The 27,792-nt window shown below is 41.3% G+C and overlaps 2 protein-coding genes across 4 annotated transcripts; one reads left to right on the top strand and one right to left on the bottom strand.

Moving 5' to 3' along the window:
* Positions 1-464: 464 nt before the first annotated feature.
* On the bottom strand, positions 465-23,092 carry plcd3a (phospholipase C, delta 3a). Of its 3 annotated transcripts, none has more exons than XM_034711174.1 (15): positions 21,888-23,092; positions 12,904-13,071; positions 7,863-8,091; positions 6,280-6,409; positions 5,554-5,779; positions 4,935-5,136; positions 4,704-4,848; positions 4,294-4,446; positions 4,041-4,193; positions 3,807-3,957; positions 3,540-3,656; positions 3,124-3,302; positions 2,604-2,739; positions 2,168-2,317; positions 465-2,078 (listed from the first exon to the last, which is right to left on the bottom strand). In XM_034711174.1, exons 1-15 carry the CDS (start codon positions 21,982-21,984, stop codon positions 1,936-1,938), a joined length of 2,379 nt encoding a protein of 792 aa, XP_034567065.1. In that variant the 5' UTR covers positions 21,985-23,092; the 3' UTR covers positions 465-1,935. The 3 variants fall into 3 exon arrangements, with proteins under 3 accessions (XP_034567065.1, XP_034567067.1, XP_034567068.1); XM_034711176.1 differs by lacking the exon at positions 21,888-23,092 and adding an exon at positions 16,110-16,452; XM_034711177.1 differs by lacking the exon at positions 21,888-23,092 and adding an exon at positions 16,152-16,451.
* A 2,558-nt stretch (positions 23,093-25,650) lies between these two features.
* Positions 25,651-27,669, top strand: hexim1 (HEXIM P-TEFb complex subunit 1). Its single transcript, XM_034711178.1, has 2 exons — positions 25,651-25,782; positions 25,971-27,669. The coding sequence occupies exon 2, from the start codon at positions 26,014-26,016 to the stop codon at positions 27,127-27,129; it is 1,116 nt and encodes a 371-aa protein (XP_034567069.1). The 5' UTR covers positions 25,651-25,782; positions 25,971-26,013; the 3' UTR covers positions 27,130-27,669.
* The last annotated feature ends 123 nt before the right edge of the window (positions 27,670-27,792 follow it).

The following is a 27,792-nucleotide window of genomic DNA, read 5'->3' as shown; positions in this document are numbered from 1 at the left end:
CTGTGAATTAACCTGCTGCTACTGATCCTTTTGTTAATTAACTGTTAGCTAACCCTAAATCTAACTTTAGGAGATATCTGGCAACAAAGAAAAGCAGAAGATATAAAACTAATGAAATGTACTTATCTGCTGGATTTTTATTTCAAATGTAACTACTATTTTTGTCTATATTTTTACAATAATGTGTAAAATAAGCACATTTAGAATACTTAAAAATACAAAAACCTGGAAGACATCTCATGAGCCACCATTGGTGTCTCAAGACCCCCAAGGGTGTCCCGACCCACACTTTGGGAACGCCTGGGGTAGATCACCGGATGGTTTATCAAACAACCTGGCAACCCAACATTTGTTCCAAGTTGTTGCTTTTTTATGCCATTTATAGCATTGCAAATGATTTATTTTTCATTAACACAGATTTGAATGTGAGATTGGTGACAGGGTGTGATGAATAAGAGTAGCAGTTCAAACCAATGTGTTTTTGTTTTATTTTGAAATGATACAAGTATTAAAACAAGTATGCAGTTGCATTTGTTTTACTGTCAGACAACACTTTCAGTACTTCACTGGCCCTCTGGAGCTCCTGACCTTGCAGTTTGAAGAATTAAACACATATTTCTCATGTATTCCTGCACAGCCCAATCCCCCATACAACACACAAACACATTATCTCCTTCTTTCTTTCTCACATACTCAAAACATCAACAAAAGGGTTTGCTCATCGATGCAGTAATTGTGCTTTTATGAAAACAGTGTTTTCTCTTGTACACATAATACCGGCCGCTGTTCACACAACATCAGCTCTAACCTTTAAGACCTCAGTAAACATATATTACATGCTACTGAAACACAATCTGACCATGCATGTATACTTACCAGACTTACAGAGAATCACATGTAGCACCTTTCATTGTCACTTTATTGTCAAGGCACCTCCTTATAAGAGTGTTAATTTTTTTTACTTGTAGTCTATAATTGGGGGTTGCATTAAAATAGTGCAGTTAGTGTTATCCTCTGAATCAGAAGTTAAGGTAAAAGAATTGTAAACAAAAATTATTTTGCAGTGTTGTCAACAAAAAGAGGCTACAAACCATTAAAAAGTCAAACAATTTTACTAACCACATTATTACTATGTTTGAAATGATGGAACAATAGCATTATTACAAGTAAACATCAAAGTTAACACTGTTTATATTTTAAGCTCTTATAGAAATACTGTTTGTTGTCATATGGCTGGTAAAAAATATATTTATATATCTATATTATTAAAGTGCTGAGTATCTGTAGAATCAAGTAAGACTGACTGACTTCATTTTGTTCAATCTTTAAGGATAAAACGACCTGTGACGGTATTAAAAACATTATGGCATCTGAAGAACTCACAGTTAGCTCTAAAACAATAATTAGTAAATAAAATTCATAGTTTTGAAGCACAGGCATTCATGCTTGTATTCTCACTGACAGCACCTTTCAGTGTGTGTTAAGTGCAGTTTCATGTTAAACTCACATATATCTCTAAGTCAAAGCCTAATGCCTGAGTGTTAAAATGTTGAAATATTTCTCATGTCAAACAAAAAGAGGACACAAATCTTCCCTTTTTCTAAGAGATTAGGGGTTAATGTATATATAATTTAATTTTGTAACATATTTCCATATCAGTATGTTTTTTTAATCCACTGTACTAAATCCCCTGGTTTCATAGCTCTCAGCACTGACATGACCAGACACTCTCACAGTGTATCCTGGATTCATTACCCAGCCTGAGGCTTTTCATTTGCTAAGAGCATGTGCGCTTCTTCTCCTCTGATAAATGACATCTTTCCGCCTTTATTGGGAAGTGGATCGGTGTAAATTGGACCACTCGAGGTCTGGCAGCAGCAGAAGCAGCAGCCTTTTGTCGGTTAAATGCAGCTCTCCTTCTTGTTCTAATGCTCGTCATGCCTTGCCTTTGGCCAGGACCAGCCGTTCAGACACACTTTTAATGTGGACTCCTTTGCTGCTCACTTTGACATGGATGAAGAGTGTGGCGGGGGACAGACTGGAACCATCTGCTTTTAATAAATGAACATGCCGATAACCTGAGAGGAAAGAGTATAACACATGTTTAGCAAACAACAAAACACAGCAATGACTGTTTTATAGTCTGCATGAGGATCTGTATGTGCACCTGTTCTCAGGCTGGTGAAAGGCACACAGAACTGCCCCACAAAGTCGTTTTTGGCGGTGTGATCGTGGTCCTCCACCACAAACCGCACCAGGGCCAGCTCAGGAACCTGCAGCTGGAAGCTCAGGGTGCAATCCCACCGTGGGTTAAAACCTGTAGAGGGCGCACATGAGCTGTAAATACATCCCCCAGCTGTGTACCTTTCAAACAAACTAGTCATAGAATTAAACAGAAAGTCTCATCTCAGTCTCTTTTATTGACATCATTACAGTTCAATATATTCCTGAAAAGAGGTTTTATAGTAGAGTATGGTTGTATTTCAGTAACAGCTGTGTGTGTCCTAATATGATTTTGGCTCTGTGATGAAAAGAAGTTTATTATATTCGGCCTAAGCTTTGTTATAAACAGTTTATAGTGAATAGAGAAGTCTCATATTTACCATTGTTGTCAATGCGCTGAGTTTTGTCTCTTGCATTATCGATATCCACTCCATGAATTTCCACCCAGACTTGTGGGTCCACAATGGAGGTTGCCTTATCTGTGTTGATCTTTGGCAGCTGTTGTGCAGATATGATCTGAAAACAAAGGGTTGTTAGTCCATTTTCATCAACTTCTGATGGCTAATCTTTCAAATGAATATTCAGGTCAGAACATTTATCAAATCTCTGCTTTTCTTACTCAGTTTGGTATCTTATTTGTGATTTCTCTTTGCAGCCAATGTTGTGATTTTTGCTTATCTGAAAGCTCTCATCATTAAAATGACAGTGTTGCTGATGCAGAGACAAAATCTAGCAGTTCTCTATTTGCTAATGAGCAGGTTTCATAGCAGCTAGCCACCTTCAACATGCACATGTGCACAGCATCAAAGGTCAGAGGTCAGAAATATGTGAGAAAGCATTATCTAGGTAAACAATAACATCACACAATCTAAACAGCACGCCAATCATGACATAAGTTACTCGTATGGTCAGCTGTGTGGGGATGTGACCCGGGCCTCCTCCCGTGTTCTCTGGGTTAAAGTTGGACGTCTGGCTGCACAGGAAGCTTGGTTTGAGAATGTATCCACAACGGCTATTAGGCAGGAAGCGACCCTGGTTCAGGTCCATCTGCTCCCCAGGGGTCTGGAAGTTCAGAGCAACTGAAAGGCACAGACAGGGGAGTGTGTGAAAAAGCATCAGTATCACTGAACACAGAAATTAAGTCAAAGAGAAGTAAAAGCCGGTGACATTAACGCGTAATGCTGCATCAATTTGTGGAAATACGGGGTAATAGCACATTTCAATGGCACTTAGCGACTACAAAATGTGTCTGAAATGATTTGCCTTAATTTTCTGCCATCAAAGCGGCATCCTCGTTCCTAGTCTGGAGTACTAACCCATCTGGCAGCCAGCATTCCACATTTCCTGAGGATCATAGTTGGATGATTGCAGGCGCTGGCCGGAGGGGTAGATCCGGCTCAGCTGCCTGCTGTTGTGTCGCACAAAAAGCTTCCCTGCAAATAAAATAGATAGAGAAGCACATGCCATGATACTCTGGAGGCTGATTGTATTTTCTAGTAGAGTCAGCTGCAGCAGAAAAATGTCATGAAACCTTCCAGACTCTCTCTGTCATGTCAGGATGCAATTATTTTCCAATGCTGTACCCGAGTCTTTGATGAGCTTCAGGGCATCGCTCTCAGAGAAGGAGGACATTTCGTTTGGAGGTTTTTCAGTCATGTTTTCGAACCCATGGAAGCCGACACTCCTGCAGTACACCACCAGGTCTGATAGCTCGGGGCTCAGTTTGGAACAGACCTGTGAAGGAAAAACATGAAAGAAAATTGGTCAATTATCTAAAAAGTTCACTTTAACAGCTTCTCAAGTCTTCTCGCACTGACCTTTGCAGGGTCCTTCTTGGGTGTGTTCTTACTGCTGTTTGCTAGCTCGTCCTCAGAGCTGGAGGAGAAGCTGGCACAGCTCCCATTCTTACCCAGTTGGCCCAGGTGAGGAGTCTGCTTCTTCCCTTTTACCAGAATACGCCCTTTTAGCTCCTGCAATGACAGATTTTGGAAGAAGTTACCTCATAAGAAAAACAGACAGCCAGAGGTCTTTGAAAAGAGATCCAGCTGTGTGTGTTTGTGTGTGTTGCACCTCAGGAGAAGGCAGATCCTTCAGCGGCCGGTCACTCAGGGGCTTGGTGAGCAGTTTGCTCCCCAGAATGGTGCGGAGGTGTTTGGCCATGACGGCTTGCTGCTCCACAGAACAGTGATTCTCCAAGGACAGGATTAGAGGGTATGGGGACGCCTGCAGGGAGAAACACAGGACAACTCATGTGCCAAGCAATTAAAATGCAATTAGATCGCATAATAGCAATGCAGGACCTAGCACTGTAAAATCAAAACACTGCAGGCTGCCAAAGAGCCAAGTAGGCCATGAAAATAAGGACTCAGAGAATCTGGATTTGTTTACTGTTCACTTATTTCATTAGCTGTAACGAGAAGCAGCAGGCTAACTGTCATAGCTGAGGATTTACACCATAAAATCACTGATGCTCCAGTTACCTTAAAAGCATACTGGTTGATGGTTTCAATAACCTCCTTGAAAGGCACTTTGGAGGTGAGAGTGTGGCCGTGGTAGATGACAGGCTCTCCTTTATCTCCATCCCAGCAGTCGAGCTCCACGCAGCGACAGCCTTGATTCAGAGCCCTGCCGAGGGGACGACACACACACAAAATCAAACACTGAACGCTGCTGAATTGTGTGTCTCTGGTTCACGTTTGCTGCCATATCACCTGATGTATGGCTCTGCGCTGCTGGCACCGGTTACTTGGTCCTTGGTAAGGTAAGTGTTGTGTGACGAGGAGATGAAGTAGTGCGTCAAAGGGCGACTCATGTCCTGGTAGACTCTGGCATGGTCAGGGTTAACCACATCGTTCTCCAGGGACAGCATGTACATGGTGAAGCCATTCTGGGTCATGAACTGGTTCTTCTGAGCTGCAATAGGTGGCAGTATTTTAAAATTGAGTCAAACAAGACAAGGTTTATGATAAGTTACACTGCCCCTGTCTCTCTTGCTAGCTGGACAGTCCAGATAATTTATGCCTGGGCTTTAGTTTGACACACTTTTACACTCCAGCTCAGTTTTTATGTGTTATTTTGTTGTGTTTCAGCCTATTACTAGCAGCTACTAGCCTTAGTTTTTTTCTTATAACAAACAACTCTCACTGCTGGAAATGAAAGGTGCTCCACTTTATTCTGAGGTATTGGATTTTCTGTTTGTATTCAAAGGTTAAAACTAAATCACTGTTTTGTCAGGCAAGAGGCAGCACCAAAATGAACAATCTCAGTGTTTAGGTGAAATTGTTGTGGGCTCTCCCTCTAAAGCCTGTAACGACTACGTTTGAGACCTACCCCAGTCATTGAACTCGTAGGTAAGTATGAGGCTCAGGGCATGATTCAGCGAGGCGTCTTCTCCTTGGTCTCCGAGGAAGTCTCGCAGCTCAGCAGTGGCAAGCACACAACCATTACTGGAATAGTGTCTGAACACAGAGTCTAGCTCAGGCCGGCGCAGCAGCTCCCTGCAGAACTCCTCAATCTCAATGTGATCCAGACGACTATCACCGGATCGGTCACACCTCTGGGGAAACAGGAGATCAGGATGAGGTAAAAAACTCAAACAAATGAACACACGCAGAGAAAGAGGGCCTCACATCAAACACAGTGTGCTTTGTTTTTTTGGGAGTGGTTTAAGATACCCACGGGGAGAGGATCTCCATGATAATTTACTCAGCTGTGGAGACTTAAATTTAAAATATCGCTCTCTGAGGAGGGTCAGTATAGGAGAATGCATCAGGAGGGCACATAAAAACCAACAATTCAGCTGTAATAAAGCACTGAGGGACAGAGCAGGCAGTTATCTGCTGCAATAAAGACATAACTGGCTCTTGATTTGTTGTAGGAGCGGGTAAAGATGTTGAGAGGGGGGCTGCAGATTGCCTCACAACTACTGGTTTAGTAATTGAACAAAGACTTTGACAATGTAATGTCACAGTAAAACAAACAAATCTAAGTTTCATCAGCTGACCATGAGGTTATATATTCTATAAGTGTTTAGGTTATACCCGTGATGCCCCTGACCTTGAATAAAGAGCGGGCGTACTGCTCGCTCAGGTCGATGTTGATCATTTGCAGCAGGCGCTTGACCTCGTCGTAGCTCATCTTGCCATCCTGGTTCTGATCTGCTCGCCTCAGGTAGCTTCGGATCCAAGTGTCAAGGGGTTAAGGAATCAAAATATCCACAAGCCTGAATGCTAAAATCAAACATTTAAAGTCTCCTGGATAACTCTTAAGTGTTATAGAACCACAAAGCAACTATTGTTTGTGCTGGAGTCCAAATCAAGGCCAAACCACAGGTGGACCCACCCTCTTCCCCCTTCCCTTCCCTTTCCCACCAAGCCCTAAGCAGGCATGCATGCATTTATTTTATTTACTCCATTTCCTCATCTGAATGAGTGGATGTAAGTGGTTTCTTGAGAACTACACTAAACATCAGATGATCATAACTCACATCCTGACAGTTACAAAAGCACAAAAAACAGAAACAGGCTTGACTACCTTTGTTCCTTATTACCGTGCACAGCAAGTAGTAGTCTAACCTCTCACAGTAATCAGCCTATTGTTTTGTTTTCTAGATTGCTCGAGAATCATCCTGATATAATGAGAAGAGACATGATGAGAATTATGCAATAAGTTCTCAGAAAAACTACTGCAACAGTAAATAAAATGCATTGATGCACATCTTCTGTGCTTTCATACATGAGTGTTCTTGCTTTTAGGGAAATTGGAGAGGAAATAGAGGAGCCACCTTCAAAATGTTATCTTTTTTTATAACGAAATACATGTTCCCCCTGTGTTTTGCCTGATAGCATCTCAACAGATTCAACATATTTGAATCTATATTTGAATGCATGCCAGTGAAAGCCCTTTATTGTTCTTTTAACCAAGATGTTGATTCAGTTATCATTTGAAGGCTGCATTTTGTGGTGCTGCTACCTTGTATTACACAGAGCTATGGTGCAGATATCAAGTCTTGTTGATATAAATGAGATTGAAAAAAACAATACACACACCTGAGGGTCCACTGCAATAAAACTCAACCTCTCCAAAACAAACTGATCATTAAAGCCTTTTTGGAGGTAGGATTTATTGTAAGGCTGTTGTAGTAGACGGAGGACGTTGAAGGTGGGTGTTACTCGCGATGGCTAAGTGAGTGTCTGCCACATAAATTCAATGCTTCTGCATAAAAGAGTCGATGGCAACAAGATACTAATTTTAGGTTGTTGTCACCTGCGTGTGCAGTTTTCACTGAAACAGAAAAAACGCACATTCACGTTACACCATTTAAAACAAACATCCCCTGTGCTGCTGAACACCTGCAGTATGAAACATAATGATCATGATACAAGAGAGCATACACATGAGAAGTGCCCAGATGATTCAGATCAGTGAAATATAAACAGAGAATGAGGGAGAAATAAACAGAGAGACATGATCACTACCTGAAACCTACTCTAATGGTCGCCTAAATTTAGACACGCTTTTTATAAAGTCATTGCTGCTCTTCTTAGCTATGCAGTCGACGTAAGGTGGTACATGTGACTACAGCCAGTAACTGCTTCAGCTTCACTATAATTATTCGTATTAGGAACCGGGCAGGATATTGGTCCAGCTTTTCCTTCTGACTCATGTTGGCCACATGATCCTTTAAAGAGCGGAGCCCTCGAACCCAGCGCTGAGCCTCCTCCTCACCGGGGCACAGCAGGTCCAGACTCTTCCTGGCTCCTCTGAAAACCACCGTGAAGCACTGGCTCTCCGGCACAGAGCCTGACAGCCGCCTCAGCGTCTCAGACTGGCAACCTTCGCGCACACACTCTACTTCTGTAACAGCGACTGGAGGAGGGAAAGTGAAAAGAGAGGGAGAAAGAGGAGTTCAGAGAAATAAGAAGTGTTTGGAGTGAACACAGCTCAGGCAGGAGATCACAGCACAGGGAGAAAAGCGATTAAAGGTCAAATGTCATTTGTTTTTAGAGAATCATAAATTCCATTGCTCAGAGTCTCATAGCAACAGGACTGTAAAATATAACATATAGTTCCAAACAGGATAATTTTAACCTGCTCTTAACTGCTGCTGAAACTCGAAGAGCTGGACCGTCTCATGGGTTTTATAACAGTTACCTTTTCCACATGGTTAATTTATTCATGAATGTATGTGCTTGAATTATTAAATATGATTAAAAACATTTAAATAAAGAGGCAACACCCCTGCTAACCACCTCTGGGAGGCTGTGTTTACCTGATGCTTACATCAGCTACTGAAGTTTCACACAATGACAATGCTACCATCTAGGAGGCCAGGGTCTGAATTTGATCTCACTTGCATTCTTAGAAATATTGGTTGAAATTCAAATCTTATATTTTGCGTTTGATGAAAGGGGCTTTGACACTTCTACAGTTTCATACCATCAATCTGTCTGTCTGGGGATTTTCTATCATTGATGCCATCTTAGCTGAGCATGTTAGCTCGCTAACGTTTGCTAGTTAGCACTAAACACTGCACAATTAAGGATTAGTTTTTGCAGGTATCTTGGCATAAACTAAGGTAGAGCAGTAATAGTTGTTCAGTGAATGACTTAATGTTTAGTTTAGTTTAGTTTAGTTTAGTTTAGTTTACTTTAGTTTAGTTAAGTTTAGTCTAGTTAAGTTTAGTTTAGCTTAGCTTAGCTTAGTTTAGTTTAGCTTGGCTTAGTTTAGTTTAGCTTAGCTTAGTTTAGATTAGTTTAGTTTAGCTAAGCTTAGTTTAGTTTAGTTTAGCTTAGTTTAGATAAGTTTAGATAAGTTTAGTTTAGTTTAGTTTAGTTTAGCTTTGCTTAGTTTAGATTAGTTTAGTTAAGTTTAGCTTAGCTTAGTTTAGATTAGTTTAGTTTAGTTTAGCTTAGCTTAGCTTAGCTTAGTTTAGCTTAGTTTAGCTTAGTTTAGTTTAGCTTAGCTTAGATTAGTTTAGTTAAGTTTAGCTTAGCTTAGTTTAGATTAGTTTAGTTTAGCTTAGCTTAGTTTAGCTTAGCTTAGCTTAGCTTAGTTTAGTTTAGTTTAGCTTAGCTTAGCTTAGTTTAGTTTAGCTTAGCTTAGCTTAGTTTAGTTTAGTTTAGTTTATTCACACACGTCATCACAAATGTACATCTATATATATTCAGTAAACATTTTCACAATGGTTGGATGTGTGGAAAAGGGTGAAGAAAGCTATTTAAAGCTTTTAATAAGGGGCCCAATTTCCCTCGAATAAAGTGGCAACAGACAAGATACAACAACAACAACAACAACAACAACAACAACAACAACAACAACATACTAACAGACAACAAACACATACAGACCATCCCAATGTTGTGGTTACATACATAGATTAATGGGTGCATTGATATGATCAGAAAATGAATCATACATTGCCAGAAGTTGTAATTTTAGCTTTTTCTTGAAGATGAAAGCGAAATAATTACAAACTATTGCAGAAAATATGTGTGAAAAACTGTCAGACATGTACTGGTCCTGGCTTCTCAAACAAAACAATCTGCTATTTTTTAGCATTTGATGGAAGAAAAAAATCACATTACATACATTTTAGCTTGGATTATGAATTTTTTAATAACTTGATTCTGACCTGATGATGCATTAGATCACTTAAATATTTAGGATTCATTGTCTGAAACTGAATACAGTTTTGTGAAGAGAAGTGAGCATGTTGTAAATATAAATATTTCATAGAACCTTCTGCTGGGAAGGAACAGTAAGTGGATTACGAGTCATAACGGTTTATCCTCTGGGCATCATGAATGTTGGTCTCCAATTTCATTCCCATCAATCTAGTGATGGTTGAGACATTTCAGCCCTGACCGAAGACAACCCTTGTCTCAGAAGTCACGGCCAACGGTGTTGAGATTTACGACTTCATGTGATCTGTTTAACCCCCTATTTTCAGATCTGGGGTAACTCAGGGAAACAGTTGCTGCTCATAGAGCAAACCAAAACCAAAACCAGCCCTGACTACTTGCTGATGCTAACACAACAACTTGATCTCTTTCTTTTGTGGGTTGCCTGCAGAGTGGTGATCACTCAGCTGGGTAAAACACAGTGTCTACCCAGACAATAGCCTCATTCTCCTGCTGGAGATAATAAAGCCTCTGCTGTCCACCTCTTCAAAATTACTCCACATTCCTGCTGTGCTGTTATCCCAGAGACATGGCAAAAGCAACATGTATGTGTGTGTATGTGTGAGTCTTTGTGTGTTAACTGTTGTATTGTGTGCCAAGTGCTTTTGAGCAGCAGACTTAGCACTTAGTCGCATGCGCCAGATCACACTGGACCTGGAGAAGCGCCTGGAGCTTCGGAAAAAAGGAACCACGCCAGGCCTTCTTTCTGGATTCTTACACACACTGAGACGCACAGTTATGTTCCTTAGCTGCCTGCCAGTGTTTGCATTATCAGTATCTGTCCTCACACTCTTGTTGACATCATTGTAAGGAGTGTTACACACGCTGCAACTCAACCACTCCAGCATCTATTTCTGGGGAGGCTGCAGCACAAACAAAACGGCCTTCACCACCCGCTGACACACAAACCAGCTCACCACTCAGCTGCTCTGCAGGCCAGCAGGGGTTAGCATGAAACTGCATTCCAACATCAGGATGGACAGTGCAAACAGAGGAGAGGTGAAGAAGCTAAAGGTCAAGGAGCAAAGAGGAGGATTATACTGGGTGAGAGAGATAGATCTTGACCTTGTCAGCTGACACGTTTCTACCTTTCGCCCCAATTCCAAGAGAAGAATTACCTCAGAACATTGAAATGTAAAGACCAGGTTAAATAAATAGTTCTGTACTCTGGTATTCTCCACAGAGTGCTATCTTTTTTTTGTTTAAATAATTGTCCTGTGTCAATAAGGGAAAAGTGAGGCAGACAGCAAATAGAGCTCTTTAAACCTGAGTCTTTGACTGAACAGCAAAAATCATGCAGAGTCATTGTCGATCTACTCTGTGGACTCTTTTAGGCTTTTTCCATCCTGTAATGGAGGCTAAGATTGTAAAGCTATATCTGGTAACATTGACAAGATGTGTTCTGCATAGTGACAAACCTCAGCTTCATCAGTGACATAATCAGTGTCTCACTAGAGTTAATACATGTCTGCTAATTTTAAGCAATGAGGAATAAAGTATCATATATATCAAGTCTGATTTATACCCCCACATGAAGCCTGAAATATAAGAGTGAAGAATATTAAATCACCAAATTAAGTACATAAAATACAAATAATATGAGGGTATATTTTCACAACAAACCATCTTAACGCCTGCTAATCTATCAGGAATTTTGTTTTGTTTTTCACTATGTTAATAACATCCTGGCGTTGTGTGATTGAGAAGAAGGCCCGCTGAAAAAGTTAAGATTAGACTAAAAAAATGTATCCTAAAACAGCCAACTAAAGAAAAAAAAAACAAATGAAAGAATGTTTAGTTTTTTAATATTGAAATAAAATGTTAAATCAACTCAGTTGCTCTTAGTTAGTACTGTGACTCACAACATTTTATGGGTCCTTTGGGAAATGTAGCCTGAATTCCACAATAAAGGATTTTGCCTGTCAGGCAACTGCAAGCTGCCCTACCTGCCTGTTTAAACCCGAAACATTAACCTTGGGAAATGTAGCCTGAATTTCACATTAATGAAGCAACATAGTTTGGAAGAGGTAGCTCTTTTCAAACTGCCAGTTAGAGGGCGATATTTGCACCCCTGTCATGTCTCTCCTTCAATATGAATGTCTCAGAGGCGTAATGGTGGGACCGAGTCGTCCCACTGCTGGGCCAGTATTGGCGGCAGAAACAAAAGCGTTAAATGAGCGAGACTTGAGGCGGCGGAGCAGCCGGGTGCATCGTCTCTGTGTGAGTGTGTGAGTATGTGAAGTTTACCTCTCATGTTTCTGTAACATGAAAGCACACACTGAGACACCAAAACTATGCTGGGATCATTATTAAAGTATAAAGGTGTATGAATGGGCGAGCTTTTGCAAACTCAGAATGTGAAAAGGGATGACATCAGGCACCAAGAGTTACAGATTATTTGGAGTATATATATTATATTTCAGATGTTGATGTTTCCTTTTTGTTTAACATCTGTTATTAAAAGCTTAACTCACAACAAATCTCACATGATTGTTGTTTGGGCAGTTTGCACAGCTTATGATTAGTCTCCTCACTCTCTGAGGAAACAAGCAGTAAAACAAAGCAGAGGAGAGGGTATGAGATGGAGCCAAGATAAAACAGCCCAACTCTGAACAATAAGCTGGCTGAACGAGTGCACTGACTCACATCTCAGTCAGTGCTGGGCCGGTGGAGGGCCTGCTGGGCTGTTTATACATTACCCCTCCTGCAGATAAGCTTCCCTCTAGGCAAAGCTCCTTCCTACTAATCTGATATCGTTTAAGTTTCCTCTCTTTTCATCAAAGCCAATTCCTATTCATAAGCACTCTCACTCTCGGATTCTCCTTGTCCTCCCTCACTCCCTGTAGCTCACTTTCTTTTACACTTGGTCCTTTCCAGTTCATCGATTTTAAATCCTCCCCCCTGACGATTAGTCTGCTGAAACTTATACTCAGAGCTCTTCTTACAACTCTTCTAACTGCGCTCAATGACCATAAAGCCATATCTGAGCCAAACTCACAGGTCTGCTGGGCTTTGGCTTTGCGGGAGCTCTTTGTGGATTCGCACCACACGGTGAGTCCATCCTCCAGAAGCCGCAGGCTCCGGCTCTTCTGCCACCTCGAGGAGCGAACTTTCACCATGTTGGAGCCCTGCATCATCATGTGAATGTCCTCATTGTCCTGCAGCCCTGGAGAGAACACACACAAAAAAAACTGTTTCAAAATAGAAATAAACTGTGATTCAATTTGACGGTGTGACCAGGCCATTAACGGGTTGAGTCACACCTGTTGTAAGGTGTTTCAATGTGACAGCATGCAAGCTAAATGTCATGTCTGCTGAGTTGCATCAGAGGTCACACTGTCTGTTCACCTGCCTGTCTGCACTGACCCTCTTATGCCCTCATATTTCACTTTATTCTCCAGCTAAAGACTCTCTTAATAAAACACACAAAGAGTACACTTTTCAGCTCATTTCAGATTCTCAACAATCTTCTTCTTTTTGCATTTATAACAGCTTACATCACCCATACTAATATATCTCAGTGTTAGCCAAACATAGCATGGTAATTTATGGACGACCTCAATAGCTACAGCAAAACTAGGAGCTGAGTGTTGACATTAGCATTCAAACCATGTTCCAGCATGTTGAACCAGATCCAAATTTTGAGTTTAGCATGTAAGCATGCTAATAACAATCTTTGCGGTGAAGATACATTTTTGTCTTTGGTCTATTTTTGTAACTTTTTCTTGTTTTTATATTTTATATTTTCATTATTTTGGAACTACCTGCTGTCTGTAGTTATTCTGTAATATTAACGTCTTTCATACAGTAGGTTTCCTTCTTCTTTGTCCTTTAAATATGTCTATTTTCTGTTTATGTGTTTAAAGCTGCTGTTCGTAGTTGTGATATAAACATAAGTTTGGCGAGAGATTCTGAATGTCAACACTACCTCCCTCATCAGATTTTGCCTACTTCTTGTGCGCATTCTATGAGGAAGTAGTGCCGGCTTCCCAGCCAATCAGGATGACGTAGTAGGGGCCGCCACTCGACCAATCAGGACAGAGGGTAGGAGAGTAGCTCTGATTGGTCCGTGATAGCAGGAATGAGGGGAATAATATCATTGCTTGATACAAAGGCTTTGGAAAACAGAGAGATTTCATCATAATCTCAAATTACTTCAAGTACTGATGAGTACAGATGGGTATTATGACTTTTTTTCCAAACCCAGCACAAAAAAAGTATAATTTTTACCCATTCCTACCAACTGCACCTTTAAATCTGATAAAGCAAAATCAAATATATAAAAAAAAAAAAAACTTGAACTCAAAGTAAAGCTGAGGCTAAAGGCTAACATCAGCATGCTATCATGTTCATGTTAATGTGCTCATGTTTTGCTGGTCTTACTTTTACTTAATTTACTATTATACTATCAAGTAAAGCAGACTTGTGGATGGATTCAATTTTTCCCTCCAGGTTGCATGACATGAAAAGTCAAGGGCCCTCCACAGTCAGCAGGGTTCATTATCACCAGATAACCATGAACAACAGGAACAAAATCATTCATCACTACTCATCCTGTCAACCACTGGCTGACTGACTGTCATTACAGAGCTACTATCTTAAAAACTGTGAGGTATACTTTCCATAAATATCACAGAAACATCACAAGCTCCTTCAGAAAATCTGTAGTGTTAGATATTTTTGTGTTCCTGTCTGTCCAAATGAAAGCATCAGGCATCAGGGAGGGATGTTTTAGTCGTTTCAAATCCACTTCCCCTGACTCTGACACTACCTTTCTTTTCTTAATTACAGCCTTTTGTATTTCCCTGACCTATGTGATGTTATTCATCAAGCTGAAGATACAACCCTCCTCTGCTTATATTCCAAACCCAACATTGTGTTTTATAAACAAGCCTTGAAGGGAAATGACACGCAGTTCATTCCGGTCAAAGCGAAGGTCTCAGCCCAGCCGGGAAAATTATAAAGTTTTTTTACAAAGCATTGCTTTTGTAAGTGCTTTCTTCCAGTGTTGCTTCATAAAATGAAGACTTTACTGTTACAGTGAAGCTGAGAGAAATCCACTCCTGAGAGATGTGAATCAGCCGTGATAAACTGCAGATTTATGCCTCCATGGGGGCAGCAGCAGGCCAGCAGACAGCAGGAGAGACTTACAGTATGGAAAGCTGTAAAGTGTAAGCCTGGCTGTAAAGGTCATACTAGTTCTCCCTTGCTGTTACTATCAATGGAAATGTAATCAGAAGAAAATATGTGCAGAGTCTGAGTCAGAATATTATTTGTTCTGGAAGCTTGAAGGAGAGCAATAAGAAATATTAAAAGACAGGAGCAGGAGGGATTTGTGGAGCTGCAATGAAGGTTGAAGTTGAGTCATTTTACTTAGGCATGAATATAAAGATGAGTAATTATGTACTGTATCTTTAAATATTAAAAGAAAGGATGGTTTGAATGATGAAAAGTGTTTGCACAAGAAGTTCTGAAATTGCAAATACAAGGCCAAATCTACATGAGGTACAAGCTGGAGTTAGGACGTCTTATTGGACCCCCTCTGACAAAGTGTGGTTTCCTCTCACTAAGCAAGTTAAATTTTAAGAAAAAAACAAAGGACATAAGTGTGAGTTGCAGCTCCAGTCTAAAGGGAAAGATGATTTCAGGCTGCAGGTTTGCAGCTGAAAGGACACGCCGAGTGTTGACACAGCATTTTTTTTCATCCCTGATTCCAAAAGTTCAAGCGTGACGGACCCACAGTGAGGCGGAGTGTAATCCAATACTGTGGCAAGGACACTTTCAGGAGTCAATTTTCAAATCATAAAAATGTATTCAACTTCTGCAAAATGTTCATGTATGACTGTTTCTAAGTAAATGTGGGGTTCTTTAAGGTGTCAGTCTGTGAGGATCAACCCTTTAAAACACTAAGAACTGTTCTACAGTTTTTTTCCCCTGGTGCATATTTTAATTTTTCCAACAGAGTAAGACTGAAGAAGCACTTACTGCTAAATCATAATGTCAATCACATATTTTAAAAGCTTAGTTCAGAGCCAAACTGCCGTGTAAAATATAATTTAAGTACTACTTTACAGTAAGAATGTTAACAAGGCACATTCAGCTCTGCCTCACTGCGTTTTCTTTCACTGCATGGATGAATGGGACCTCTCACAGCCGCGCTCTCTTTCAGGGCTGTTCAAAGCAGAAGCCTAAACAAACTCTCACTCTTGTCACATGGTTCTCCGTGGCTTGGTCTCCTCTGCTCACCCCTAAAGATTTGTCCAGACTCAGTTGGCATGTTTTCTTCTCTTTCCTTTAACACGCAGTCCTCATACTGTCAGTGCCAAATGGCTAAAGTTCCTCTGGGCCCCCAAGGCTTCAGCATAACAGAAACTGACCCCCCTTCTGTGGATTACTCCCCATCAGGCCCATCAGGGTTGAACACAAAAGAAATCCCCCTACCAGCCCTCCATCCATAACAACCCTGTTCTTCCAAGCTGTTACCACATGCAAAGCATTCCCACAAGCAGAGCACATGGACCTGATTAACTGCAGGTCATTGACCACGCTAAGCAGCCAAAACAGCCTCTACCCCTGCTTTACCTTTTATTGTTGCCTCTCCAGCCAGCACCACATTCTTGCTTTCCTACCTGCGTTGTTTCAAAATCGAAACTAAACAAGTGAGAACAAGCCTGCAAGTGTGGGCTTATTTCAACAGAAGCACATTCACATTTTGATACACCAAGCGCCTCTGAAAGCCTATTCATGTGGGTGTAAATGAAGGGATGGGCATGAATCTTCAGGCTACAAAGCTGAATTGTGTTTTCCCCTCATCGTCTCCTGCTGAAAATGTGGTTGACATCCTCTTCATCAGACGGTCAAGGCCATGCGTGCCGACTGGTTAGCAACCGTGTGGATGTATTGTAATGCAGCCATTCAAGCAGCAGAGTTAGCAATGCTGTAAAAGGGACGACAGATAAAACTGAGAGGATTGAATCATGCTAGCTGCTTCACAACAGTACTATAAGTCATCATGTTAACATGCTAAAAACAGAGGTGCTATCATGCTAATGCTCAAATGGAGTGATATTTATCATGTTTTGCATCTTAGTGTTGCAGGAAAGTATGATAATATTTGATAAGTAGCACTGGAAAATAACAGACTAAAGGTTTGTCATCACAAATAGTATGTCATTCTTTTAGCAATATGCTTAAAGCTGCTGTTGGTAGGAAAAAACGTTACTTTTTTCTGCTGGGTTTGGAGAAAAGGTCATAATACTAATCGGTACTCATCTGTAAGTGAAGTAATTTGAGACTATGGCGAAATCTCTGTTTTCCAATGCCTTTGTGTCAAGCAATGTTATTATTCCCCTCGTTCCCATTATCATGGACCAATCAGAGCTACTCCCCAACCCTCTGTCCTGATTGGTCGAGTGGCAGCCCCACTATGTCGCCCTGGGAAGCCACTACTTCCTCATAGAACGTGCACAACCATAGACATATAAAGAGTAGACGCCACATTGGCTGCTGGGGCGCAAGAAATACGGCCGCCATCTTGGTCCGGTCATCCTACCCATGATCCTACCTGTAAACAGAGACTTCAAGATGCCAGAGCACTGTGCTGCAAAATACCTATCATACATCACATACATCACATATCAGAATATTCTATTACTGTTAAGCCCACTATCAATATTAAAGTACATGTGTCCTGTATCATATGTATGTTTACAGAAAATAAAAACCGCATGGAAATCAGTTTAGTATTCAGCGAATTATGATTGATTAAATGCGCTGACACTTACTTGCGCCTGACAAACAGATTACACTGAGTGGAGTGGGTGACCGGACCAAGATGGCGGCCCCAAGGCTCATCAGCGCCAATAGGTAGTAGTGGTCTATGTGGCGTCTACTCTTTATTATGTCTATGCGCACAACAATCTTTTGTGGGCGGGGTTACGACAGGGGTAGCGTTGACATTCAAAATCTCTCTCAGAACTGATGTTTATATCATGACTACCAACAGCAGCTTTAAGTCAGCATGCTAACACACATCACAACATTAAAACAAAGGTAATACTATCTACTGCCTCTTAGTTAGCACAATAGCATGCTAAGTGTATTTAACAGAAAGTAGCTTATGGTCAAAGTTGATGGAAATGAAAACTAAAGAATGGGCTAAATAAAAAAATGACTTTCTGAGAATACTGGAGAAAGATTTTTTCTTAATACTAAAGTCAGCATGCTATCATGCCCACAGAGATAAAGCTGACATGCTAATGTTTGTGCGGTTCAAATTTCCATCCTATTACAATTTAACCTTGGGAGGTAATTATGGCAACAGACCAGAACCACAATGCTAAGGCTGACTGGAATGAAAATGGTTTTGTCAGTGTTTGATTATAATCCAAAGTATTTGACAAATGGAGATTTTGACCCTCATCATCACACTCATAACACAAGCTTGTCCTGTTGGCGGAATTAGAGGAAAGGTCAAGTTACTAGCATTCATCCTCTGGGCACCATGAATATGTGAACCAATAGCTGTTTAGATTAATGAGTCTCTTTCAAAGCAGCGCACCAGCTGCTTGACGGACAAACAGATCGATATTTTCCTGCTGCTAGCACGGCTAAACAAACTGTGTAATATCTTAAAGTCTGTCTGTGATCAACGGGCTAAAAGCAAAATACGAAGAAAAAAAAAGTTTTCAGCTGCATCAACAGAAACCTATAAACATTCACACCAAGCTCATGTTTTCCTTGAGGGTGTTTTGAAACTGTGAGGAGCAGAGGAGCAGAAAGAAAATAACCGTTATCATCTGGTCAGTAATAGATTGGGTCTGCATGAGTCCTCTTCACTCAGTCCCACATACCAGCTCCTGCTGGGGCACGGTTCACGTTTCCCTCAGCATAACAACTGTGACGACAGACAGATAGCAAGGATTTTACACTTGCATATAGATAGTTATGTCAGGGTGTTGTCGATGTGACACGGGTGGAGGGTCAATTAAATTTCCTCGATTCTGTGCTCCCACGAGACGGCTCAGGCACAATGTAGGTCAGTCCTCTCTGTATCTCTTAATACAAAGTCCAGTCTTTAATGAAAATGATGATATCTCAACCTCAGAAGAAACCATGATCTGAGGGAAGCTTGACAACAAAGCATGACTGTGCTTTGGAGTTGTGACTCTTAGCGGGATCTCCTGATCTGAGGACTGATTCGCCTGAAAACAGGATTAGAAATAAACCAAGTTTTCATTTTCTGAAGCAGAATTTCTGCCGAGGGTTTCTGGAGAGCTTACATTTGAACATGAAAGCAAAGCAGCCTCTTTGTATTCAGCTGGAAATTCAGAGCAACCAGTTCACACATTCTCTTTGTCTTTCCTAATGAGTGATGCATCATTCATTTACTCATTAATAAGCAAGATATGACCACACCACTGTGTGTGTGCAGCTCACTGATTCTTTTTAACACAGTTCACAACTTGAATACCTAAACTGTCTGATATTTACTCTCTTAAATGTGATATCAGGGTTTCAATTCTAGCTTATTTAAGCACCTACGAACAAAATGATTGAATCGTTTGTAAAAGCATTAAATCTGTAGGTGCTGTAGTCTTTCCTCTTGCTCCTGAGATTTCTACAGGAACGATCATAAAGGAGTTTTTTGTAAATGATTGATGAATTTAGTCGTAGGCGGCCTATAAGTCAGACATGACCTTTGTTTTTACTCCCTCATTGTCACTAAGGGCAATTAACAACACTGCTGATTAGTTTTCTTCTGACTGCATTTGAACCCGGTGTGTGGTTTAAGTATTCAAATGGAAAGTATTTCATAGACCACCAACTGGCCTTTGAGTTTGATAAAGGTGCTTGCAGAAGTCAACACAGAATTGTTAGTATTCCAAATAAAAGAGGTTATGTTGACACTAATCACTGCCACAGAGCACGTGACACTCCACCGTATCAACAAAGTGTTCAGAGATCTGAAGTAGAAGAAGTGTTAGATCATTCTGCTTCTGTGGTTTGCATCAGTTTAGGGTGTCTTGTGGGCCCTATGTGTGATAACTGTTGTTTCTCACAAGAACCGTGTTTCACTATCACAACATCACAGAGCTCCATGATTGAAAACCACAAACAAACTCAGACTCTGGCTCTGAAACCAAATCCAAGGCCCCCTACACCCCAGGGCAACGTCTGCAGCACTGGATAATTATTTACATGTGAACTGTCTGATTTCAACATGAGACTGACACAAATCAGGTGCCCTGGCTACATTATCCCCTCAAAGGGGCTCTGACTGAGTGAGAAACAAGTAGTCATGTGACACCACATGACACAGAAATCACTCCAAACTCACTTAAACCATGTGCTGTTCTGCTTTAGATGCAAGTAAGGATTAAAAAGCTGCTCACACATGTTGGGTTGAATACCACCTGAGGGATTTATGATGACACATGACGGTAAGGGGTCGGGGGTGGGGGTGGGTGTAGGTCATGACCTCACTGGTTTCATTATTCACTATTATTAAGGTACATTTAAAAATAGAGTTGAGAGTTGCGTACGACATTTCTAGGCACAGAGATACAGTTTCATAACTGAGACATCAGTAATGCTTAAACTAGTGTCTGCATAGTGACACAAGCTTTAACATTGTCTGCTTGGTCAAGACAGTGTGCACTCAATGTTGTGCAAATATGACAATCAGAGTAAGATATCCAGGAATTATTTAGGACTAATGGGTGTGTCACAGAGGCAGAAAAGGAATCAGCTATCATGAAGTTATTTTTGTTTTTAAAGATGACTTGTTGATTTCTTCATACGTTAAAGAGAAATACATGTCACTTTTATTTTTAATTGAAGGGTGTTGTCATTGAAAGCATCTAAAAACTGCTAAATACAATATTCAGTATACTGCGAAAACAGCTTTTTAACTTTTAATGATGTGTTTTTTAACTCTTCTAGTGAAAATATTCATTTTCATGTACTTTTTCACAAACTTTTTACATGTGAAAAGTTTAAAAAGGCTCACAGTACCGCATCACCAGAGGTCCAAATTTCCAGACATTCACAGCCTTCTCACGTCTGAGACTTAAACAGGTGCTCTGTCTGTGCTCAGCAGGTGTCTATTTTGGGGGAGGTGTGGCAGAGAGCTGAGAGGGCTCATGTTGGCCTGAGAGGGAGTGTGATGCATGGGGTGGGATGAGTGAGGAGCCTGAATCACACATTCAGTGGGCTAATGGATCACCTCCATAAACACATGATCACTTTAACTACCACACCTACACACACACACAGCTGTGTTTAATGTGTCAGAGTACTGTCACTCTCTGATGATAATTAGTAGACTCTCTCCTTATTGGTATTTCATTGCTCTCATAATGGGAGGAGGGGGGGTTACTTGTTGAGCAAACAAATCACATACTGCCTGTAATTACTTCTATTTAATTTAAATTCCACTGTAACATTGTATATATCTAAATTGTATTCTAGCTTTATTTATCTATTCTTATTTTTACTTATTTTATTTTTTCTTATTGAAACTTCTTTCTTGATTGTACTTATGTCTGGGTTGCTGTAACAACTGAATTTCCCCCCCGGGGGATTAATAAAGTAATATCTTATCTTATCTTACATAATTTTTCAAACCTTTTATTACTTTTAAATTATCCTTACAGGAGTTAGGTAATTCATTAATCCAGCATCTATTTTAATTGACTGCAAATGCTGCAACCTTAGTGAGTATGTAACTATCTTAAGAATTTCATTATGAGCACAAAATGTTATTAATGTCAAGTAGGAGCCTCAATTTCACTGCACAGTTAAGCACTTTCACTCTCCTTTAATGTTGCATGAACATTATCAACATGTGAAATTAGTTCTGCATGACTGTTTCCTTTCAGGACAATTTTCATAACTGAATATATCCCCAGATTATGTGACAGTTACTGATTAAAGTCCTAATTCTAAGACTTCAATGTATCTTTGGGGAAGTGTCCTTACCGAGCCTCCTGATGGGGTCTGCCACTGTCTTTTCGGCCACTTTCTTCCTGTGCTCTTTGGAATTGGTGGCCGCCGGTGACTTCCCGCTCCCCAACATTATAGCAACTTCTGCAAACTCCAAACAAGGAAAAAAAGAAGGGAGGAAAAAAAGAGGGCAAAAGCTGCAGGGAAACAACTTTAAAACTGGAGGCTCGCCCGTTAACTTTCAGTAAGAGTGCAGGTGAGTCTTGACGCAAGCGCAGGATTTGTGCTGCCCCCAAAGAGCCCCGAGAAGAGAGAAGCAGCCGAGAGCAACAGTTATGTGCACATGTATAAAGTCCCTCCCAGGCGCTGCTGCTGCTCCATGCCCGTGCGTAATATGACTCCAAACAAGGAGCACACTTTACGCACCCCCACCTCCTCCTTAACTCAGGATGATCAAGTCCAATGTTTTAAATGCATACTCTGCAAAAAGTAGTCTTTCACCAAATAAATTATCATAAAAGTCTTACTAATAATGACCCAACATGGTTAATGGACGCTCATCATCTTCTTTAAAGGAAAGAAACATTGATTGTCTTGTGTTCTGACATTAAATGTGCAAAAATGTATCAAATAAGCTGAAATAAAGGTCTGTTTCTGGTAATCTGGGCTCTAAACACACCTTCTTTTAGGTGAAAATACACAATTTAAAAAGTGACATTGCAGGTGATACCAAGGACTTCCTGTTTTTAAAATCTTGTTTCAAAATGTGCAACAAAACTCCAAATAAATACGTCATGAGACTTGTTTCCATTCGGGCTCACAATAAACATGCACTTTAATCCCTATAAAAAAAAACTTCCTATCCACTTGCTTTCACAAACCAGTTAGAGTACAGCGCCCCCTGGTGGTACTGGAAGGAAACAGCAAATATCTCAACAACAACAATCAATACTGTTGAAGTCAAATTCATCTTCTCCAGCCAGATGACGTCTTCATGGATCAAAATGGTGGTGAGCTATGAAAAGAGAAAGACTTCAGTTTTAATAGTGATAGCTGGACATGTGCCTGCAGTGCCAGCACAGCACTGGGCTGGAAACTTAATTTAGTCTTTGTAATGGAGTTATAACAGAGATCAGAGAGAGAGGGGCAGAACTCAGCTGGGCGGTCTGAAACTGGAAGAGCAGAAAATGTGATCTCCTTTCCCTGATTCACAACGATCCACCAGCTTTAGTAGGACTGTAAACACACATACACATGATAAACAAGCAGGTTTGGGGGTGGTGGGGGGTGGTGGTGGGGGGGGGGCATTTAAAGTAATGTGTTTTGTTATCATTCAAGCCTTTTTATTGAAATCCATGTGTCACATTAGGGGACAAAATAAGTAAATAGATAAATACAATTTTAAAAAGGGGGCATAGCACTGCTGTACTCTAATTTACAACCCAAGGTGATGTGTAGGTCTATTACAATATCTATCTTTTATCTCCTTTCAATTGCACTAACAACCATGTTAGACAGGGTGAGAGATTAAGTCATGCCTACTAATCCTCACAAGCTGTGATCTATGCAGGAGCAGCTTTTGGTTCTGTAGCTGCACCGCTCCTTGATTTCAGAATATGGGAACCTTTGGTATGATTTCTCAAGCTCCTTGGTCATTAGGTTTCACATTAAGAACGTAGCACCTCTTCCTCAGAGGACTCCCAGCTCAGCTTGCTTATTTGCCAGAGCTGAAACTCTGCCTGCTTCTATTAGTAGAAACAGTAGGCCAGTGTTGTTTGCAGGCATTGGTGTCTCAGTCTTTACAGGCAGCGTGAGTGTAGTAGACCTAACGCCCACCGTGAGAGGTCACAGACACAATAACCTGTCTTTTATTAGTTAAGTATAATGCTGTAAGGAAACTTTATGGTTTAAAAAGCATAGTGAAAAGTGTATTCACTCCTATCAACTCATCTGAGTAGGACATTAAAGGTTTGAACAATCCTGCAGCAGTCCCCTGTATTATATTTAAGCATGAAATGTACATTAGTACAGATCAGTATTAAACCAATGTTTACATAATATTAAATTAATATGTTGCCACATTGTTCTAATCAGCAATAAATAATTCCATTAACTCAAACTGGGATTGTTTATAAAGACAGGTTAAAGAGAATGCAGAGGTGATTGTTTGTGTAGTTTGTAAAACCTTAAAACTGGAGCTTGCTAACCACTAGGATAGAAGAAAGCTCAACTGCTGTCTTGCAAGATCAGGGTCTGACTACTTCCTGAAACTCTCACAGTTTATAGAGGGTTCCATGTGACTAATAACCTGCAGCAAATGCTGTATTAACAATCCTTTCATTGATTCGTTCATCGACACTTATTCAACTGAAATTAAAAATGTAAAAATTGAAACGGATTGTTCTACTGTCGAGGGGAATTAAACACTGCGTTCCAGCAATTACACGGACCCCGAATAAACACATAGGCCTAGTTGGTTTGTGCTAACGTTTGCGGTTTCAACGGGTACAAATGTTGTTTATTTGTTGCTTGTTTGTTCCGGTTTAATATGTTACAGCACTGGCATTAATGTTAAAACAAGAAAAAGATATAGTTTGAAACAAATCGACCGTCTAAGGTTTGATAGTTAGCATTAGCTTAGCCTCGCTTCACAAACAGTATGGCGTTGGTTGTATTGGTAACCGCTTTGTAACCGTCTGTTTATAATGTAACGTGCTCGAGTTTGTCGTGTATTGTCGTTATAGTGCATAATAATACTATGGCTTTCCACACTTTATAGTTTAATGCAGGTTTTAATTTCTCAGCAACACTTAGCCAACGTTAGCTAGCTAGCTAGCTTATCCTTAGCTTGTCCACTCGACACAACAGTTAAGTGTTGAAACTATATCACTGCATTTCAGACGATTTTGGTTGCACAGAAGTTTCTCCAAACTGCTCTACACCATTCCGTTCACTGTTACAACAGGATGATTATTGAGGAAGTGTGAGATCGCCTGACCCTCCCTTCAACAACGAGGGGCTCGGAGCTGTTGCTCGTAGCGGATACTCGACAATAACTGCCGTTTGTTTACTCTGATTCCAAAGTTCCCCCGAGCCCCTGCACCTCAATGTATCACTCCGCTTAACGCTGACACTGTTAAAACTCACACATTTTATAGCTAACATTGCATTAAATAATGCATTATTACACCACTAAATACAACATATCATTAGATTTAAGAGACGGGCTGTTTTTACTGATTTTCTAGTGTGAACATTTAACGAGGACTAGTTTCCGTTACAGGCGTTCTACATTCAACGTAAAACACAGGAGGGTTTTCCTGCTTTCATTGCGTTGGAATCAGACTGTGTGGCAACATAATGCGAGTTTCCTCCACATTCTTACACATAAATTATGTGGCTTTCTTTTAATGGTGCTAAATCATCACACTAAGGTGTTTAAGTCGAGTTTTATTTACTAACGTTCAGGCTGCACCCCTCTTTTTGTAGGTAGTACCGTCAGTAAAACAGCCCCGGACTGCTTTCTTGGTGTGGATTACGCACTTTTGATTGACAGCTTCACCGTCCAATGAAAAAATACTCTAAGCTTAGCAACAGCAAAATTATCCAGTCATCCAATCAGCAAAGAGGAGGGCGGGCTTTATTGCGCTTCCCATTCTGGTGTCTGATTGGTCAAACCTCTCGTCCGTTATGAGAGCCTTGTGGAGTATGTAGTTGATTGAAGGGGCCTCTTCTAGCGCTTCACTGGCATTCGAACAGCAGCTCCCAGAATGCAACAGCAGTTGGAAGCAGCAGCATGCGCGCGACTGAAGGCGGAGCTGCTATATAAACACGAGCACCCTCTTCTTCGGCAGCACACTGGACACTGTTGTGACGGTGGAACGTCGTCTCCGGGTGAACGGAAGCTCCTACAGCATCGAAACAGTTAATGGTAGTTTAGCGACAGTTGCTCTGACAAACCCTTGAAGGAGTAACAAGTGTTTACTATTCGGAAGTTGTATTTTGAATTAGGAGTTTGTTTAAAACATCAAAACTCAAATCAAAGTTAGTTTAGTGACAGGACTCGTTTTTTGGAATTAGTATTATTTTTGTTCAAAATTGAGTTGACGTCTTTTTCAGGGAACACTGCAGCTCAGATCTGAGAGCATGAGGATGATCTGACATGCGCACATCAGAGCGGATCATCAGGATGACAGAACCAGCAGAACAGAACCATCACCTGAAAACTTCAGGCAGCCCATCAGGTGGGAGCAGCGGAGGCGCGTTGGAGCATCTCCCAGCCCGGAGCCGTGGAGGTCCAGAGAACGGCGACAGGGGGCGACAGAGAGACCAGAAACAGCAGCAGCAGCGGGCGGGGAACTGTGGGGATATCAACACAGACAAGTTATGGCAAATGAAAGGCGGACAGAGGGGGGTGTGCCCTGCCTTAGCAGCCGGAAACGATGTCCCAAAGTGCCCGATCCCTGCTCAGCCGCATCAGAAATCCGATGGGGACAGTCATCACATCTCACGGGGGAAGAACGGCGAGGACAGACCTCTGGGTGAGACTTTAAACCAGGTGCAGGAGGAGAGTTTGGTCATCGACTCCGACACTGGCTTGGAGGCGCGTCAAGGCAAGAGGCGGCACAGGCGCAGGACCTCCAAGAAGAAGCGCAACTGGAAGCCGTACTACAAACTTTCTTGGGAGGAGAGGAAAGCCCTGGATGAGAGGGAGACAGCCAGGGCTTCCAGGCTCAGGGAGGAGATGTTTGCCAAAGGGCTCCCAGTGGCCCCATACAACACCACCCAGTTCCTGATGGACGAGCACGACCGAGAGGAGCCCGACCTCAACACTGAGACCGGGGTCAGGCGACCCTCAGGGGTCGGGAGTCGCATGGAGGACACTGGCAGCGAGGAGGAGTTGTTTGACAATAACGAGGAAGAGGATGATGATGACGGCAGCGGGGGAGGCAGCGACGGCATCGGGAGGCCCGGTAACGCAGGTGGAGAGTTTCTTCAGAGGGACTTTTCCGAGACCTACGAGATGTACCACGTCGAGAGTCTGCAGAACATGACCAAGCAGGAGCTGGTGCAGGAGTACCTGGAGCTGGAGAAGTGCATGTCCCGGCTGGAGGAGGAGAACAACCGGCTGAGGAGCGCAGTGATGCCCGGCGGTGTGCCCGAGGAGAGCTCCCTGGTCCGGCTTAATGAGCTGGAGAGGGAACTGGAGAGACTGAGGGCCCAGAACACAGAGCTCCTCCTGCAGAACCAGGACAGGGGCCCTGTCGCTACCAATTAAAAAGGACCCATTTCAAGTCAGGAAAAAAAAAACCCTTTTTAAAGGTAAAACATGGGACTGCTGCATTTTTAATTTGTCATCAGTGTTCTGTAACCAGTGTAACCTGGACGAAGAAGAAGTCCTCTGCATTGCGATGCAATACTTGACTTTTGTTTTTTATTAGGACTGTAAGGGTGTCCTGTTCTTTTTTTTTTTTCAAAGACAAAATGTAAATATTTCAAATTAAGATTCGTTTTTATAAAGAGAACGTATTTGACATCCTGAGGATATTTTGTTTGTTCCCTGGTCAACTTTGTAGGAATCATTTGTTCCTTTTTTTGAGTTTCAAACAAACATGACATGTTGCATTTCCCCGTGTTAAATAATTCAATAACAAATCACATTGCAAAAGACTTTTTTTTTTTTTTGCAGAAGAGAAATCCAGTGTGGACATTTTAACATTTGTGTGTTATCATAAGTTCAAATAAAACAATGAAACTCTGCTGTCTGCTGTTTTAAAAGCCTGATCTGAAACACAAGAAATGAAGTGTCACACTTACTGTCCTTTTTGTGTGAGAGTAAAATATTTGGGAGGATTTTCAATGTGAGGATCCAGAAATGGGCCAAACAGAGGACAACAGGGCTCTGAATAGGAAAAACATTTAGCCGGAGCAGAGGGAGGGG

This window comes from Notolabrus celidotus, chromosome 20, assembly GCF_009762535.1.
Source record: "Notolabrus celidotus isolate fNotCel1 chromosome 20, fNotCel1.pri, whole genome shotgun sequence".
Lineage (NCBI taxonomy): Eukaryota > Metazoa > Chordata > Actinopteri > Labriformes > Labridae > Notolabrus > Notolabrus celidotus.
Note: the sequence above shows the minus strand (reverse complement) of the source record. Positions and strands in the feature narration are given on the sequence as shown.